At 34.0% G+C, this 20,045-nt stretch overlaps 1 protein-coding gene across 1 annotated transcript; it reads right to left on the bottom strand.

Annotated features, from left to right (window-relative positions):
* Window positions 1–1,035: 1,035 nt before the first annotated feature.
* LOC125679842 (uncharacterized) lies at window positions 1,036–18,707 on the bottom strand. The gene is made up of 22 exons (XM_056153347.1): window positions 18,536–18,707; window positions 16,970–17,262; window positions 15,013–15,123; window positions 14,723–14,875; window positions 13,668–13,891; window positions 13,288–13,533; window positions 12,756–13,036; window positions 12,259–12,500; window positions 11,218–11,390; window positions 8,830–8,926; window positions 7,408–8,146; window positions 6,856–6,981; window positions 6,034–6,164; window positions 5,694–5,825; window positions 5,326–5,391; window positions 4,996–5,084; window positions 4,304–4,424; window positions 4,044–4,146; window positions 3,841–3,896; window positions 1,824–1,934; window positions 1,653–1,700; window positions 1,036–1,077 (listed from the first exon to the last, which is right to left on the bottom strand). Exons 1-22 carry the CDS (start codon window positions 18,705–18,707, stop codon window positions 1,036–1,038), a joined length of 3,756 nt encoding a protein of 1,251 aa, XP_056009322.1.
* Between the last annotated feature and the right edge of the window lie 1,338 nt (window positions 18,708–20,045).

Here is a 20,045-nt window from a genome sequence, read left to right as displayed (position 1 = left end):
GTTCTTGAGAAGAAGACTTCTAAATGATCCCACCCTATTTTTGCATTTTTTGTAATTATTTCCCCTTTGAAAGGGACATGGCCCTTCATTTGAACAAACTTGAAAGCCCTTCACCCAAGGATGCTTTTTGCCAAGTTTGGTTGAAATTGGCCTAGTGGTTCTGGAGAAGAAGTCGAAAATGTGAAAAGTTTACAGATGGACAGACAACGAACAACAGGTGATCAGAAAAGATCACTTGAGCTTTCAGCTCAGGTGAGGTAAAAAGTTGTTTTTCTCCCCAATGCTGTTGGTTTTAAATGTTGCAGCTATTTTTTCAGTGTTGTATATTTGATAGAGCTCAACTTTAATAGATATGCTGCAATGCTTTATTATGGTATACATTTAATAAAGCATCAAGAATGAATAATGTCAATATGCCTTTAATCAATGTAAAATCATTAGCAGGATAAATTCGTTATAAAGACACCTAGAGGGGTAATACGTAAATATATGGGGGTCCTTGAAAAGAAAAACATTGGGTTTGATGTACACCTTGCCCAATATGACCTCGAAGTGTCTATGATATCATACTATACAGATTACAATTTACAAATCATATCAGAGCATCATCATAAGGTGTATTACAAATATCAAATCGACTAAATGTTAGTACTTGAAACCTTTATCCTATATGTGATTCACAAAACATTTTAAACATACTAGATTGTAATATCAGAATGCTGCTTTAAGTTTCATAATAGAGCATCATTGAAAACAAATTCATGATTTCTGAATCATTGAATTATTTAATGTACTGATTTCTATGTATGCTGTAAATCGTGTACTATTTCTCACAAAATATACATTATTGGAACATAATGTAGGTACACTGTACATAATTTTCAGTATATTACAACATTTAAACATTATTTGAAGAGAGAGTTGCCTGACAATAAAATTTAACTTGTAATACATTGTCTGTGAAGGTAATTGATTATCAAATGACTCTTATACATGCTCATCTTCGTGAAACTGAAGGTCCTCAAAAAATCAAATTCACTTTGAAGATTTCTTCCTCAGACTGATGGATTTCTTTGTCTAGTGTTTCAGAAAAAAAAGAGAACAATAAATAAACAACAATTTTCCATGTAACAATAATCTAAAACATTACACTCACTGAAGTTACCTGTTTTCCTTTATATTCCCATACAGAAATTCAACCCCACCTTTACTTTGGATGCAACTCTCGGACCAAAGTATTTTGAGAAGACCCCATTTCTATTTTCACTGTTTAATTATCCTTAAATGGGAGTTATGGTCCTCCTCTGAATAAAAATGATCCTCTCTAGTCCTTACCTTTAGAAGCTTAGTGCTAAGTTGGGTTTAAATATGTCCCATTGTTCCAGAGAACATATTGAACTATAAACACTTATAATACATACATAATAAACAGACACCAGATGCTTTATAATCAAAATAGCCTATCTAAGTCTATGGCTTAGATGAGCTAACACTGAACACATGTACCCATATACAAACTTCCTTAATATACAGTATCTAAAACAAAATTAATAATATTATCAAAGAATATTATTATATATTTTAATAAATATTTATACAAAACTCTCTTCAATTTCTTTGCCTAGTTGGTTTTCAAATCAGCAAAACTTTACCTTTTTAGCAGCATTTTTTCCAGGTGATTTTTTATTGTCGTTTTCTCCCTTCAAAGAAGACACACAACACATTTGATAATCTTACTTGGTACTAGTAAATCATATTGCAGTGGAATATATTTCAGAATAAATATTTATTTGTAATATTTTGTTACACATTATGTCACATACCCAAAATCGAATGGTACACATCCTGCAGATAAAGCTATTTTTTGAAATGTTTTCCTCCCCAACACAGTGGTTTTTTTTATGAAAGTGTCTGGTGCATTCTTCACAATTCATCTACAGAAAAGCATAAAAGATTAGCAACATCACTACTGAGTCTGGGAGTACCTACCCTACCTCAAACTGCTATGATGTAGTGTGAATGGAGACAATAGACAAGGTTTGTGACTATGAAAGATTAGCTGTACCTTACATATGGTTTATTCAGACTAAAACATAGCTTACATACTTAAAATTTGTACTTTATTGTTAGTTTGTTTTGTTTTACGTCCCTGTAAGAATTTTCCCCTCATACTGAGATATCACCAACTGTTAGGTGAAGTACCACAAATTTAGACCTATTCTTAGTTGAAACATTGGACCTATGTTTTTTCATCTTTACACACCAAGTGTTTGGTGAAGGAGCGTTTACGTCTTGGGTTTGACATGGCCATGGCTCAAGTGAAGCTCATACACAATAATTAAACAAGAGGCCCATGGGCCACATCGCACACCTGAGTCACCTTGACCCTGCCATTGTTCAGCTGTTGTGATTTTTAAAAGATTTATTTTATCAATCTTTATTCCCATGAAAAATATTGTCCCCATATTGTGGCCCCAACCTAACCCTAAATGATCACAAAATAACTGAAAATGAATTCACACAACACAGAGATGCCTCAACACCAATATGACTAACATGATCTTGCTGTTCTGGATAAGATCTGCTTTGAATAGTTCAGGAAATATTGAATAAATCAGAGATTTAAAAAGTAGGTCCAACTCTAAGGTTAACATCACAAGGTCAAACTTCACAAAGTAATAAGGTCTTGCCATAAAGAACATGTGTACAAAATATAAAAGCCCTACCCTATATAGTTCAGGAGAAATTGAATAGGTCAGGTTTTATTTAAAAAGTAGGTCAAACTCAAAGGAAAAATCAAAAGATCAAGCACAATTGTGTATAGGGTATTGCCACAAAGAATCTATAGATAAAGAATCTATACACAAGATATGGAAGCCCTACCTAAAATAGTTCTGGATATATTCAATAGGTTATGTTTTCTTAAAAGTAGGTCAAACTCCAAGTTCAATGTCACAGATCATATGAAATGAAAGGTCTTGTAATAAGAAAAATATATAAGTCAAGATATGAAAGATCTGTCTTAAATAGCTCAGAGTATATTGTATAGGTCAGATTTTTATTAAAAGTAGGTCAATAGACAAGTGACACATCCATGAGTTAAGAGTTAGTTTCCTATCTAAAATAAATCTCACAAACCACACCTGAGTTAATTTATAGGAAAAAAATTATGAGCTTAACTCTTAATTCTTAAGTAACTCGCAAGTTTGAAATAGCAATTTTTTAAACTCATAAGGATCAAATTATAGCACGAACAGACAGACGGACTGGGGACAACTGGTGATCAGAAAAGCTCACTTGAGCTTTGTAGAACTTGGCTTCAGGTAGGTAGTATCATCACTCATCAGGGTGTGACATACTTTCTTTGCATCGTATAAACAGACAAATCATGTATTCTCTATGTAATATTTTCACTTGGCATAAGGTGAATTGTACCAAGTTTGACAGTCCTAACTCCAACAGTTCAGTCTGGTTACTTCCTACAAGGTTTCCTACTAAGTGATACTGCGACCTTGATCTTGAAAAACAATAGGAATCTTCCGCTCATCATGGTGATCAAATATACCAAGTTGTAATATCCTGGAACTTACGGTTCGGTCTGTATCCTGCCCACAAGGTTTTCCTACTTAGTGATACTACGACCTTGACCTTTGACCTTGAAAAACAATATGCATCTTTCTCTCCTCATGGTGATTAAATGTACCAAATTGTAAAATCCTGGAGCTTACGGTTCGGTCTGTATCCTGCCCACAAGGTCCCGACAGACAGACAGACGGAGGACGCCAAACCATAATACATCCCGTCTTCGACGGGCATATAAAAAGTAAATGAATACCTCACCTCATTATCTCTCCGTGTAACAAATCCACATGCAGGACAATGTTCTGTCAGGTACACTAAAACATTAAAGTAAGCAGCAAGTAATATATTTTATAATTTTTATTCTATTCCATGTAGCAATACAAAGTTAGAATATGTTCAGAAATATTATGTATTAATTCCCACCACCACCACCATCCCTGTTAAATATATAACATACACACCTTCAAACATCATTAAATCTGTAGCAATTCGGTTTCTCATCAAGTCCAAGTCTGCATTGGTAATGTTCGAGATGGGCTGTCCACTGAAATGTCTTTCAGCAAACTGTTAAGTAATATTAATTTTGTGATAGTAATAGCAATTGCTGTTAATACATTTATCAAGTAAAAGAAACAATGAATTTTTCAACTGGCTTATAAACTTATATTTTCTTCATTTCATCTAAAAAATGCTTCTTGAACTTTTAGAAAAATACACATACCATAAGGCAATACACTCCACAATTGAAACTATCAGTTTGCTTTGAATGCTCTCTTGTTTCCACTTTCCACTGCATGTTATCCAGCTCATTCAGAGCAATCATCCTTGCACTCATGTACGAACTTTATGAAAAATATAGATTTAACTCAATAATTATCACCTGATAAATTGTCTCCAGTTTATCTTGCAGCTATGCATGAGTTTAAAAGGGCATGGACACGATTTGAACTGAAAATTTATAAATTTTATTTTCCCATTCTTAATGTTTACAGTGCTTATCTAAGGTATTTCTAATGGTCCGCAAAGATTTGAATGTCAGTAAATGTTGAGATACAAATGAGATACAGCACTTACAATTCTTTGTTATTTAAACAAGGCTCGTGGCATGTTTTTGTTTACATATAATCTATTAGTTCAGCACTGTAAAAATGGGAAAATTAAATTTGCAAATTTTCAGTTCAAATAGTGTCCATGTTTAAAACAAAAGGAGATGTGACAAACACTAGAAACTCTTAATTAAAAAAATTCTGCTTTAAATGAAACTATTACTAGTAAATTTAACTATGTAATGAAACACATGGCATTGAGCCTTACGCTCCTTTAACACACTTTGATATAAAGTGAAGATTCTGGTAAAAGACAGATATTGACATGTACAAACTTTGATATTTGTACATTCTCAGATTTACACACCACCAATTTCTTTGAATGTCCCTGATTTGGATCCTCCTCTCATTCAATGGATTGTAGAAATAAATCAATCCCTTCTTTGGTTCAACAATCTATGTATAAAGAGAAACATACACACAAAATACAAATTAGATCATAGAAATGTAATGTATCACTCACAATGGAATGTAGACTTTCATATTATGATCCCCAGATGAAGGATCCACACAATAAAACAGACTGTGTAGAACATGTGATGTCAGATCATTTATATGATTATATTATATTTTTTGTTGAAATAAATATCAGTATTAATATTTGTAATCATGAAAAAATATATCAAACAATAATCACCACTAATGTCCAATGCTGATGTTTGATAATAGCTCCTACTATGGCTTCACATTCAAACACTTTTAGCTATAAATGTAAAAGATCAAGAACTAAAATTATTTAGGATTTAAATTACAGACAAAAGTTTTCTCAAAATATTACTACAGTGTTCAATCATGAAGTATATATGATCATTCATAAATTATATATACTTTCAGCACTTAGTCTAATAAAACTTGGTATCACTATCATGACACAGGCACTTCATCTCACATCATAAGAAATATCACCTGCATAATGTTAGACAAGGAGTTACTGTCCTATGAAAATATCACACATATCCACTTCATTTTCTTCAAATTGAACAATTACATGTTTTGTAAAGCTACCTTCTTTCGACAATTTTCCACTGAAAAAGTACCACTCATAATAGCAGTCATGGTTTGTGAAGGGTACATTGTGATCTGTTTACCCTTTTCAATTTCAGCTTGAACTATAAATGCGATGTATGCATCCATGACCTGCAAAAACAAATTATGCAACATTTTTTTGGAGTGCATAAATTAACCAGATACTCAAAATTTAAGGATGTTACTGAAAGGACTGCAAATTGAAACACTTGGAAGTACATGCTTCTAGCATTCAAATTATATATTGATATAGCTTTATTTTTCAAATAAGACAAATACTGATGTTTATGAACATTTTCATAAATTTTTTGTATCTAACCTGATCTGTCAACCAGTTCCTACAAGCTAGTGACTTAAAATCCTCATCTGTTATATTGTAGGCGGACACCTTTGCTATTATGTAGTTGGAACTTTCCCTGAGGTTCCATAGCTTCTTAACTGCATCTAAAGCTGTGAAAGTCCAAGTTTAATTATATTATCTACCAGTTCTGATATAAGTTAAGGAGATGACTAAGACATAACATATAAATTTTTAATAATATCTACAAATATTGTACATTTAACAACTCAACTTTATGACAAACGGGATGATTTCAACTTCTCCATCGTCAACTTCCCATATTTATGTAGCAATATTCCATTATCACCTGCATATGGTGTTTATATCTCTCAACTGATTCGATACGCAAGAGCTTGTTCTGTGTATGATCAGTTTTTAAATTGAGGCAGGCTACTGACAAACAAGTTACACCGGTGTTACAGGGGTTTCAACAGTCCCGTTTAAAGTCAGCACTTCGCAAATTCTATGCCTTATAATGATCTAGTTTGCCATTACAACCTATCATTGGGTCAAATGCTGTCTGACATGTTTTATACTGATTGTTAGGCTGTTCTTGGCACACTGGTTTTGACTACGGATTACTCCGTTTACCTGATCCCACCTCTGGTATATCCAGGGGGTCCATGTTTGCCCAACTCTCTAATTTTGTATTGCTTATAGGAATTATGAGATTGATAATTGATCACTGTTCGTTATCTCACCTTTCATTTAAAAGATGTAAATCCAGAACAAGTAGACGGGTATAAATGTCATACCACAAATACAATAGGATAGTGTAGAAGTAAGGAAGTACTTTCATACCCTGATCGTGGTCCATATGAGTAAGTGGATGACTCAAATCAGCCTCTCCCTCAAAATGCACTTTTTTATGGATACTTTTTGATCTCCTGTCTTTCAATTTCAATATACTCTTTGGATGTTTGGAGTCTGTAAGAACATGATTAAACTATTCAAACACTTATCTCTTCTTTTTAACTTTCCCCTGCCATTTCATTGCAAGACATGTAAGAATTAACCTTAAAATGAGAGGACAAGGTCAAATAAGGATCATTATACACCTTGTCAACTATAATAAATCTTACATAATAAACAGTTTCTGAAAAGCCAAATTTCTAATACTGTGGTTTCACCAATTTTCGTTGAGTACCAATTTTTGTGGATTTTGATCTTGAGTTGATATACAAAATAAGTGTGTTATGATGTATACTATAGAATCCAATTCAACATATACAAGTATCCTTGAAACTATGCATTTGAATAAAAACAGTAGAATTGATGCCCTCGAATATCGATAAAACCACAGTAGTTACTCATTGATGGATTTTATCCAAAAAGAAGCAGAAAATAAGATACCTTTAATTTCTTCCTGTATTGTATTCGGAACTGGCTCATGTCCCTCTATTATTATTGTTTCACTACAATTTTTGGACTTCAATGGAAGCTTTCTACTTCTTTTATTGTCCCTTTTCCGTCTGTTCACGTCTTTGAGAATTTTGACCTTTTTACATGGTAGTACATCTTTTTGTGTTACTGGTCGTTTTACAGTTTTTTTTGTCACTTTATCTACAGTTTCTTTAAAAAGTCCACTGTCCATGTACAAACTGCTTTTGAAGGCACTTAAAGCATCCTCCAACTGACAGCCCAGTGCTCTAAAAGCACCTTCACTTTGGCACAGATATGTTGCATTTTGTAAAAGTGACAGTTTTTCTCTGCACTGGATTGCCAGAGCTTTTAGAGATTTTGGGCTTTTCCTTGCTGAAGGAAGATCCATAAAATTTGAGACATCCTCTACATTTGCATCAAGACAAAATTGATTTCCATTCATGTTGCTGTTTTCCCCATCTTCTTCAAGTGTTTCAGATGGAATAGGAATTCCTATCACATGGGAGTCAATGTTGAAATATGGGGAGGAGAGATACTGGAGGGGTAAATCTTCCCAGGATGATTCTGTGTGTTTTATAACAGCAAAGATATGCTTACAGGGAAGTAATGTCCACATCCAAGCATGGCATTCACAGCTAGGCATCCCATTTCCATTGTCCATTACGACTTGGTAACCTGTTCTTTGTCCAGGGTCAGATTGACTTTTCACCTATCAGAATTAAAATATTCTATTAAACTTGAAATCACATTTTAAGAGGCCCAAGGGCCTTAATGGTCACCTGAGTATCATAGCCCATACAGGGAGTCTCATATTTGCATTTAAATCTCAATATGGAGTCCTTTGTGCACATGAATATGACCTTTCAAAATATGCACACAATTCCTATTCATTTACAGAAGAAGGAAAAATGGAAGTTTGAAACATATAATTCATTTTGACATCCCCCCCCCCAAAAAAAAACCCTGACCCATGAATTTCACAATTTACGAAGAGGACATTATGGACATCACAACCATGCATTTAATTTATCTCCCATGACTGTGACAGTAGAGAAGAAAAAGTATATTTTTATATATTTTTATTATGTGGCCATATTGGCCCTGACCAAGGGCCTGAACCCCTGACCCCGGAGCCATGAATAGAGAGCGTCACGAACATCATTATAATCATGCATTTAGTTTTTCTCATATATATATACATGTATATGGCAGTAGAGAAGATTTTCTATTATTTAATACACTTTCATTATATGGACATATTGGCCCTGCCCTAGGGCCTGAACCCCTAACCCAGGGGCCATGAATTGTGTGAATATCAATGTTTACATTATTCAGTACATTTCTATGAATTTTAGTAATCTTACACCACTTAAATGGTGTTATAATATTTACCTTATATGTTCTGTTGCCCGTAGAATTAATTTCATTTGCACTGATGGTATCTGCTAATTCCATTTTTGACATGCAGTGCTTTATGAAGCTTGGAGGTCTGTTTTTCAAAAATTATGGTACATGAGTAATATAAGACCTTCCATACACATCTGTTGCTGTGGCGTTATCCCTTATATATCTAAATAAAATAGATACTTTATAACACATCATTTATGCAACAAGAGTACCGTAAACGGTACATAATACACCCAAGAGAGGTTATGATTGAGTGTTTTTATTATAAGGTGTTTATTTTGTGACATTAATTAGCAAACATGACAAAAATGCCAAGAGTTGGAGGACTTTATTTAAAGTAGTATCATTCATCATCAAGGTCAGCAATATATTACCTCGATATGTGGGTTAACCTATAAATATGTGGATCATAGGTTTGAATCTCACAGAATTTAAATTTTTAAATGTAACAATAATGTACTTTTGCAAGGGTTTATGTAAAATATAAAACAGAAGACATTTTTTCAATGCTTAGAATCACCTATTGGTAAACATCTGAAAGAAAATGTGGATACTGGAATCATGACAACAGCATCTTCAGAAATTGTACTTTCTAACTTCTCTATAATATTTTATAATATATTCTTCTTCATGAAATCAATTACACTGAAGCAGTTTATAACATTATAAAATTAAAATGATGGCAACCACCACAAAGCGCCCTGCTTTCTGGCATTTGCTAAATTTAAGGTCCATAACTTTTTCAACAAGATGTGTTTGTAAAACACCATGTCCCAGATTGCAAGTGTTTTATAAGACTATAGAATTACCAAGGATTAGTAGATTGTTAAATTACCCTTATCTCTTTGAAACTAATTTTCTCAGAAAAACATGCTCAGATTGCAATTATTCCTGATAGAACCTACTATGGTAGTCCCATTATGAGACACTTTTTTCAAATCCCATGACATGAGTCAGTGAGAAACAGTGGACCTTTCATGCTTATGAAAAAAGGTTGGGTTTACAGTGACTATTTGTGGTCAGATGTGACATGAATTAGTAGACAAAGTTAAAATAATATATCGTACAATGCCATATGAATATTTCGTGCATAAAAGTACCAATATTACACTATACATGCATTAAAAGGCAAGGAAAAATACATGGCATTAAAAGTTCTCTACTCTATTTTGGCAAAGCTCATGAAATATTGAAAATTTTGTTTTGTTCAAGTGGATTTGAGTTCTGTGGAGGTTTGGGTATGCATGCGTGAGATGAAAATGCTTATGATATTAATCAGGAATTAAACATTCTAAGGAGTATTAATGGTAATAGGAATATGTATAGTGATAAATTTTGCAGCTTACATGGCATTATTACTTACCTGCACCTTTTCTCTCTCAACTGTCTAAATATAATCATCAATTCATCAAAATAACTTGCATGCAAAATATAACTTGGCATTCCTGAAAACAAATGTTCTATTATGCCTCATTGATTTTCATCATCATTCTTAAATCACTTAAGAAATCTTTGAAATATAATTTGTTTTTGTTAAAAACAAATGTCTCCCCAGCTCCCAAAATTGAATGTGCTCCAAATTACAACCCCCTCCCCTTAATGTACTGTATGGTATGGATGAGAAAGCATGAGCAGGAACTTAGACATTATGAACAGTACTATGTGCATTGAGGAAAAAGATTGAGAAAATATTCAACATTGATGTGACCAATGTCATTGTTGTATATGATACAAAAATAATGACTAGCTGTTATGCTGAAGTACCAGTAGGAAAGTGAACATATACCCTTGTACATATGTAAAAAGCTATAAAACACTCCTCTTTGATCCACTGTAAATTGTAGGAAAATATTAGATCCCTGATTAGACCGATGTGAACATCATAAAATGATAATGAAGTATTCTACAAAATTTCAAGGTTATCCAATATGCCATATTGGAGGAGAAGTGTTCACAAGCTATTTTACACCCCCACCCCTCTTAGATAACAATTGTATCCTCCTGTCCTGACAATATGCACATCTACAAATGAGAGTGAAGCATTGTACAAAGTTTCAAATTTATCGAATAAGCCTTAAAGGAGGAGAAGCGTACACAAGATTTTGTGACAGCCAGACAGATTGACAGAAAGTACAAACACAATATGTCTCCCCCTGGAAGAGGGGAAACATAATAATTGCTAATAATACATTTTGTCCTTGCTAAAGGGACATGAGATATTTTCATTCAATATTATTAATTCTGAAATCATGTGAATTTCAATGTTTAATGTTTATATGTTTCCAGACATAAAGATAATGAAACAAGAAAATCCATGCACATGCATTTAACAAATAAAAGAACATTACATTAGAAAATTAAACTTGGGCTTACTTTAGCATCATTGTGGGTAAATACTGATGTACAAGGCTTGATATCATTCCTGAGACATTGTTGTTCTTTCGTTGCTCTAAAAACTGATACTTGAAGACTTTATTCTGTCTCTCCAGACCATTGTTTGTATTCACCAAGAGTCCTGATCCATACCTCTGGGACCAAACCCACCGCTACATATGTAAGTACAAGCCATTGATCAGTACTGCACAGTACATAGTTGAAATATTAATTGGTTTTATTAACAGTAAATGCCTCCCCAGCATCCCAAATTGAAAGTGCTCCAAATTACACCCCCTCCCCCTTACTGTACTAAATGATATGGAAAAAAGTGCACCGCCACGGCACATGATACGCCCGTCACATATTGTTAACAGTATAGATTGTACCTATTAAAACATTTTTTTTTATATGTCACAGTGACCTTAAAGTAGGATGCGACACACCTTCTACCTAAGATGCATTAGTTGACCAATTTTGGTGATTCTAGGTCTAATAGTTTTCAAGTTATGAGCCGGACAAGTTTTTGCCATATATGGCCATATCTTCTTAATGAAAAGTCACAGTGACCTGGTTTTAATGTGCGACACACCTTCTACCCAAGATGTATCTACAGACAAAGTTTGATGATTCTAGGCCTTGTAGTATTTAAGTTACGGGTCGGACACGAAAAAGCTAACAGACAGACGGACAGACGGATATCTTCTTAATGAAAAGTCACAGTGACCTGGTTTTAATGTGGCCAATGTAATATACCCTTGAACATGAAAACGCTATAAAATGCTCTTCTTTGATCCACTGTAAATTGTAGAAAAATATTACATCCATGGGTCATAACAATGTGAACATTATTAAATGATAATGAAGCACTGTACAAAATTTTAAGTCTATCCAATAAACCATATAGGAGGAGAAGTGTTCACAAGATTTTGTGACAGACAAACAGAAAGATGGACAGACAGACAGACAAAAAGTATATAACATAATAATTTAACTGATTAAATCACCACTATTAATTGGAATATCAGTACTTTAAAAAACCTTTTTCTCAGTCATCCAAGTTTTTGTGAACCAGTTCCTTAGGCGATTGTTCCGGGCCCAAATATCGGAACTTTGCAAGTTCATGATGGCCTCTGTGTACTCCTTTTCTGATGATGCATGAGCACAACTCCTCAGCATTCCCAGCACGCGGTCTTTGCAATCAGTAAGACCGTTGTCTGTCTTGCTGACCCATCTAATCCAGCTTTGTTCTCTGTGAAAATCACAGATAAAAACAAAGCTTTCTGGAAAAAATAAAAATCAACATGTGGGAATAACAGTTGGTAATTCAAATGTCATTAATTTAATGTCACCAATTAAAATAGTTATATACATTACATAAATAATTATTTTCTGTCAATTTACTTTAACTATACAGGGAGAAGTTTTACTTTCATACGAAAATTCAAATATCCTAGTATTCACTGCATTCTTATTGCCTCTAAATCAATTGAATTTTCATTATAAACTTACTGAAAAATAAAAATTAACCATCATACCAGGAAAAATTTCCTCAATTGCAACAATTTCTCTTTCACAAAAATCTGTCATAAAAAACTTGGGTTCCCAGTACCACTCTGCTGGCCTGTCTGGTGCATTATGGAGCCAGGTTTTTATTGTCTGTAGGCCTTGCATTATTGATCTCTTCGTCTCGTGCTGAACAATAAATTCAGCCACTACACTGTACCCTACGTTGGTTTTGACAGCAAGGAAAAACAGTGGCAATGCATACTTTGTGGTTCTGTAGGTTGCATCTAGCAAGCACAGGGAATTTCCATACCTGCAACAAAATTCATTCTAAAGAATAGCAAGTCACAAGTAAAAGAAAACAAAACAAATCAAATGCAAACATTTATCTTACATCTGTTACATTATGGTAAATCAGTATTTGAAAGACTGAAATGAAATCTTCAACACTGACAGATTTTCTTAACAATATTTGAATAAAAAATGAATCACAATTACATAATTGCTACCTTAAACAATCAATCAAAACACCTGACAGTTTTAATAAGTTTTATTAATTCAAACCTGTACAATAGATGACGTTGAAATTCACTCTGGTGACAGAAGAAAAAATTTATTGTCTCTGTTGTCTGTATTTGAGGATAGACCTCATCATCATCATCTTGCTCCACACAATCTATGTTCCTCAAAATATCTCTGTCAGTTGGTGCAGAGTCAGAGGCAGGCATAAAGATGAAATTATCCTTTGGATAATTGTCTTGCCACTCTGCTACCTTTTGCAGGAGATTTTCTTGATCTATCCTTGAGTATCTACATCAAAATGACAGTATTTTCTTCTCTTAAAGTGTTGAATGTTTTCCATCAAGCACAACTAATTAGTTGTATAATTTGTCAAAATGAAAATTACATTACTAGTAAATTAAACTTTCAACATGTTGAATTACCTCAACCTCAGCTGGGCAAGGTAGATTTGTGTCCTGATTGTTTCGTCTGTTGGATAGTAGGCAGCATCGGACAATGCAGGACGCTTAATATCTTTAAAGAGCAAGGTATCAACATACACACGCAAATGTCTTCGCATCTCTGAAACACTTGTCACACCATGCCCAACAAGTTCACCAAGTTTATCTCGAACTTCCTTGGACAGAGGATTCATGAAGCCTGCCAGCTGAAAATTAATTGATTTACATATCAATTCTATATAGAAGGACAATTTTATCAACATCTTGTTCCTGTAATTCTGAAAAAAATATCTTCCTTGGTATGGATGTGACCTCTCTGTATGAATGGAGTGCCAAATTAACATAAACTCAAACAATTAAAAATATGTTTACTTATTTGAATACATGTATAGCATCATTTCAAATGCTACATCCAATAATTGAATCAATACTCATATTAATTGAATTGATGAGAGCAATAATTGATTTGATTTGTGTATAAATTCTATTAATTCTCTCATCAATTCAATTGATGTGCATATCAACATGGTGTATATTAATCACTCACAATATTTAATTTGGAGCTTGGTATAAATCATTTGATGATCTCTTTCATTCAATTGAAGACATCTTTGACTATTTAGTTTTACATTTACAATGAATGCATGTGTATAAGGAATCAATGCACACATCAATTCTTTTAAAGAGAGCAACAATTGAAAAGATCATTGATTCTATTGTGATTATGTTGAATTGAAGACATTTATTATTAAATGATTGCTCTCACTTCCAAAGAATCATTGTATGCATCGACTGAATTAAAGATATCATTAATTCAATTGAAGGAAGCAATAATTCAATTATTGCACTCAGCAATTGAATTGATGTATGCATTTAGCTATTGCTCTTTTCAATTAAATCATAGTGTGCATCAATTCAAATGCGATTTCATTTGAAAAGAGCAACAAGTAAATTATAGCAATGAATGCTATCAACAATTCAATATTAATACATGTTTAATATGTGCTTCAACCTAAAAATATGTATTTTTGACTTACTTGTCCGGTAAGATGTGTTGACTCGTGATCTTCACTCTTTGGAAGCAAGATATAAATCCGTCTCTGTTTTTTTACTTTGTCAGGAACGTCTGAAATGTCATCCCTCAGATGTTCACTTGCTTTTCTTTTCAGTTTTTCTGTGTTTTTCTGCACCTATCCAAAATTACAAAAAATTTGTAATCTGTTAAACAAAAATGATGCATATCTATGAATTGAATCAACCCATTGATTCATAATCCAAAATAATTTTTCTTAAAAATGAAATGGTCATACAATTTCACACATTTTACCTGATAGTCATGGAAGAATACAACATCTTTCATGATTATCTTGGCCTGACATCCTTTTTTCTTTGAAGCCTGGAGTAACTTTTTACGTTTCTTTGGGACTGGATGGTCACCCTGTAGAGTAGACATATATATTAATCAACTCATGTTTTAAATTATAGAAATTGTATGGGTGTATAAGTGACCTTTCATGAGGGGATCTGACAGACTGACCTGGGGATCTGCTAGACTGACCTTTTAATAATACATACTATAGGTGACATAGACACCACATAGAAATTGTATGGTGTATAAGTGATATTTCATGAGGGGATCTGACAGACTGACCTGGGGATCTGCTAGACTGACCTTTTAATAATACATATTATAGGTGACAGAGACACCATATAGAAATTGTATGCTGTATAAGTGACCTTTCATGAAGGGATCTGTCAGACTGACCTGGGAATCTGCTAGACTGACCTTTTCATAATACATACTATAGGTGACAGAGACACCATATAGAAATTCTATGGTAAATAAGTGATATTTCATGAGGGGATCTGTCAGACTGACCTGGGGATCTGCTAGACTGACCTTTTCATAATACATATTATAGGTGACAGAGACACCATATAGAAATTGTATGCTGTATAAGTGACCTTTCATGAGGGAATCTGTCAGACTGACCTGGGAATCTGCTAGACTGACCTTTTAATAATACATATTATAGGTGACAGAGACACCATATAGAAATTGTATGCTGTATAAGTGATATTTCATGAGGGGATCTGACAGACTGACCTGGGGATCTGCTAGACTGACCTTTTAATAATACATATTATAGGTGACAGAGACACCACATAGAAATTGTATGCTGTATAAGTGACCTTTCATGAAGGGATCTGTCAGACTGACCTGGGAATCTGCTAGACTGACCTTTTAATAATACATACTATAGGTGACAGAGACACCATATAGAAATTGTATGCTGTATAAGTGACCTTTCATGAAGGGATCTGTCAGACTGACCTGGGGATCTGCTAGACTGACCTTTTAATAATACATACTATAGGTGACAGAGACACCATATAGAAATTGTATGGTAAATAAGTGATATTTCATGAGGGGATCTGTCAGACTGACCTGGGAATCTGCTAGACTGACCTTTTCATAATACATATTATAGGTGACAGAGACACCATATAGAAATTGTATGCTGTATAAGTGACCTTTCATGAGGGGATCTGACAGACTGACCTGGGGATCTGCTAGACTGACCTTATAATAATACATACTATAGGTGACATAGACACCACATAGAAATTGTATGGTGTATAAGTGATATTTCATGAGGGGATCTGACAGACTGACCTGGGGATCTGCTAGACTGACCTTTTAATAATACATATTATAGGTGACAGAGACACCATATAGAAATTGTATGATGTATAGGTGACCTTTCATGAGGGAATCTGTCAGACTGACCTGGGAATCTGCTAGACTGACCTTTTCATAATACATATTATAGGTGACAGAGACACCATATAGAAATTGTATGCTGTATAAGTGATATTTCAAGAGGGGATCTGTCAGACTGACCTGGGGATCTGCTAGACTGACCTTATAATAATACATACTATAGGTGACATAGACACCACATAGAAATTGTATGGTGTATAAGTGATATTTCATGAGGGGATCTGACAGACTGACCTGGGAATCTGCTAGACTGACCTTATAATAATACATACTATAGGTGACATAGACACCACATAGAAATTGTATGCTGTATAAGTGACCTTTCATGAGGGAATCTGTCAGACTGACCTGGGAATCTGCTAGACTGACCTTATAATAATACATACTATAGGTGACAGATATTACATGTATATGTAAATTGTAATGTGTAAAGTATAATGGTGTATAAGTGACCTCCATGTCGCTCCATGTAGCATTCATTTAAAGTATATAGTTTTACCTTGAGGAGAGACTCCCTCCTTTCTTTCATTTCATTCTTCTTCTTTTGGTGTTTGTCTTTCCCAAAAATACAGTGTCTTTCGCACCTTGCCAGAATAACGAATGGTGTTCCATCATAAGGGACAATACAGGGATCTCCTAAATCACTAAAGCGAACCCGAGACTTCTCGTTAATAACTGCAAAGACAATCAATACTTGAAAGAACAACTGTAGATTTCTATACAGATCCTTTTTAAAACAAAAACACATTTTCATTTGAATTATTGCTTGATCAAAATTAATAGTTCTGAATTAGACTGTCTATGAATGCTATTACTACTCCATTTCACAATAAATTAACATGTCTGATGTATATGAAGGCCCTATTTTCCAGGAGGAGAGAAGGAATTAAAAAAAAAATCCTGTTAAAAAAGAACCCTCTGAATTTGTTTTCATAAAGATGCCGATGCGTTTCGGCAATTTATACATCATAATGATTTAGACTACACCCCCTGCAAGTAGTAGTATATCAATCAATTAAGAGGATGCATATTTATTATTTAATTTTCCACAATCTGGAAGACAAGCTCCTGGATTTTTCAGATTTTATAGGGCTTGAAATATGTCTCCTATGTAGTCATTTTTACTATTTTTAGTCACCTTTAATGAGGTGAAATTAATACAATAACACAAATTTTAAGGGGTTTTTTTTGGGGGGGGGGGGGATATATAAATTCTCTCAGTAAAAGTAACTTGTCAGATAATTATGTCGACTTGTCAATTCTTTATGTTGCCTTGTCAGATCTTTTTTGTTGTCTTGTCACTTATGAGATATCTTATAAAACATATAAGGTATCTTTTATGCTTTATAAGACATCTTATAAAAAATAAATTTATATTTAAAGAGATCTTCTATTTTTTATAAGATATCTCATAAACTTTATAAGATATCTTGTTTGATATATAAGATATTTTATAAACTTTATGAGTTTATAAGATATCTTATGAGATATCTTATACACTGTAAACTATATGAGATATCTTATAAAATTTATAACATATCTTACTGAAAATATATAAGACATCTCATAAATTATATAAGATATCTTTTTAGAGGAATAAATATGAATATGGCTTGCCATATGCAATAATTCAGAATTGAAGATATCATTAATTATTTTGAAAACATCGTTAATTGAATTGTTGCGCGCATCAAATAAATTGAAGATAAACAATAAATTAAAATATCTTATCATTGATTTCTCCGACTGGAAAAATGTATTGCTTCATGGTTTATTTTTTTTCTAAACAAGAGACCATGATTTACCTTAAATTTGAAACTTTTAGGGGGGGGGGCTCTCTTAAATCCGCCACTGGGTAACACTTGAGATTTGGATAGGGGGGGGTATGCGCGGATTCAAGACCAGGATATCCCCCTCCCAAGATTTGTGTATGCGGTGGCGATTTCCACGTACAAAAAGTTTATACAGTTCAATATTTTAGATGACTGAAAATTAAGCTGTCCTGACTTTAAATATTTGCATACATGAAAAAGAATGTTAATTTTCAATATAAACCTAGATCTACCTATTTCTGGCCTTCCGAAGTGCGCTTCCTTTTTCCCAGAAACATATGTGATGGAGGTCTCTACCTCATACGCTTTTCGAACATTCTCAGCTTCCTCTAAAGTTCTCACCCATCCACACAATCCGTCCTCTGACACAGGTGTCCATAATGTTTTCCACCTCTCCGGGTTCATGATTCTCTTAGAACCATTACCATGTGCTTAAACAATACTCGTTAACCATCGGTAAATTCCGTTCCGCTGTATGCATATTCATAAGTTATGACGCGGTCGGTCTGCCGGATTACTTCTAACGCCTACCGGGAAAAAACCGACAAATATCGACCATTTTATTTATTGTCGGGTTCGACTTGCAGCCGTGACAAAATGGCGAAGCGATTTGGGCAGACGACTGCAACCAATCCGTACACCTCGCCCTTTACTCCGTTCCTTCGTAAAAAGTTAAGTAAAGGGCGAGGGGTTCCGTTTGTACTGCAACACAAATAGACGAGAAAAGGCTAAAAGTTAATTCAGAGGTAATGTAAAAGCGGCTAAGATCCTTAGGGACTATCTGAAGGAACAGGGCCAAAATGAAGAATTTGAGGCCTATGATGCAGTAAGTTGTATGATATAGATCCCCACATATACAGTTAGAGGTCTTCGCCTCGCCCGATACGGGTTTTCTTTTCACACCATGTATTTTTCCGTATCAGGTCACTAAATAACTGTAACTAATAATATAATGAGAGCAATATTGAGTTACTGTTCTCTCTCTCTCTCTCTCTCTCTCTCTCTCTCTCTCTCTCTCTCTCTCTCTCTCTCTCTCTCTCTCTCTCTCTCTCTCCCACACACTCATACAATGTTGTATATGCAAATTATATATACATGAACAATTCATGTACCTAAATGATTTTCTGATTTACAAATCTGCAATACTCTGACCAGTAAATCATACGGTATAAGGATTCATGCACAATACAGGGTGCATATTATACTCTGATACTTCCCCTGATTGAAGATAGCTGATCTGCACGGGCTAAGTGTGTCGCAGTCTGTACAATGGATAATGTTGTTTACTGTTGGAATACAAATAGAGTTTGTCGTTTTGTTTCATGGATTATGCTAATAAAGGGAGTTTTACTACTACTTAGAGTATTTTCGACAAGTGTACACGTACATTTGCGGCCCTTTACAGATATTACGAGTAGACCCAGGTAAATAGTCGCCCGCATTCGATGCGTTTTCATGGCGAGCATACATGTCATGTACATACGGTAGTATTTATGTATTTGCATTTTGCTTGAAGTAAGTGTGAATGGTATAGATTTTATACCCTTTGCTTATTCAATTTTATTAATAGATGAAATATTTCTCCGCGATTTTGTATAGTTTGACATATTTACTGCAAATGTACGTACATTCACGTGAAGAAAAGCCATTCGAAATTTATTTATCCAAAGCTTTTAGAATGATTTACTACTGTATAATATGTGTATTGTAATTTTGAGCACTGCATGGTGTTCCAAAACGTGA

The sequence above is a fragment of the Ostrea edulis genome, chromosome 2 (genome assembly GCF_947568905.1).
Source record: "Ostrea edulis chromosome 2, xbOstEdul1.1, whole genome shotgun sequence".
NCBI lineage: Eukaryota > Metazoa > Mollusca > Bivalvia > Ostreida > Ostreidae > Ostrea > Ostrea edulis.
The sequence above is the reverse complement of the archived record's forward strand: the minus strand, read 5'-3'. Positions and strand labels throughout refer to the sequence as shown.

Excerpts from the sequence above, each read along its gene's own strand:
- LOC125679842 (XM_056153347.1), bottom strand. The coding sequence starts at position 18,707 with ATGAACCCGGAGAGGTGGAAAACATTATGGACACCTGTGTCAGAGGAC. Across the intron at positions 11,391-12,258 it reads CTTGGATGACTGAGAAAAAG|CGGTGGGTTTGGTCCCAGAG; the intron begins GTTTTTTAAAGT and ends TTACATATGTAG. Across the intron at positions 6,982-7,407 it reads AATACAGGAAGAAATTAAAG|ACTCCAAACATCCAAAGAGT; the intron begins GTATCTTATTTT and ends ATGTTCTTACAG.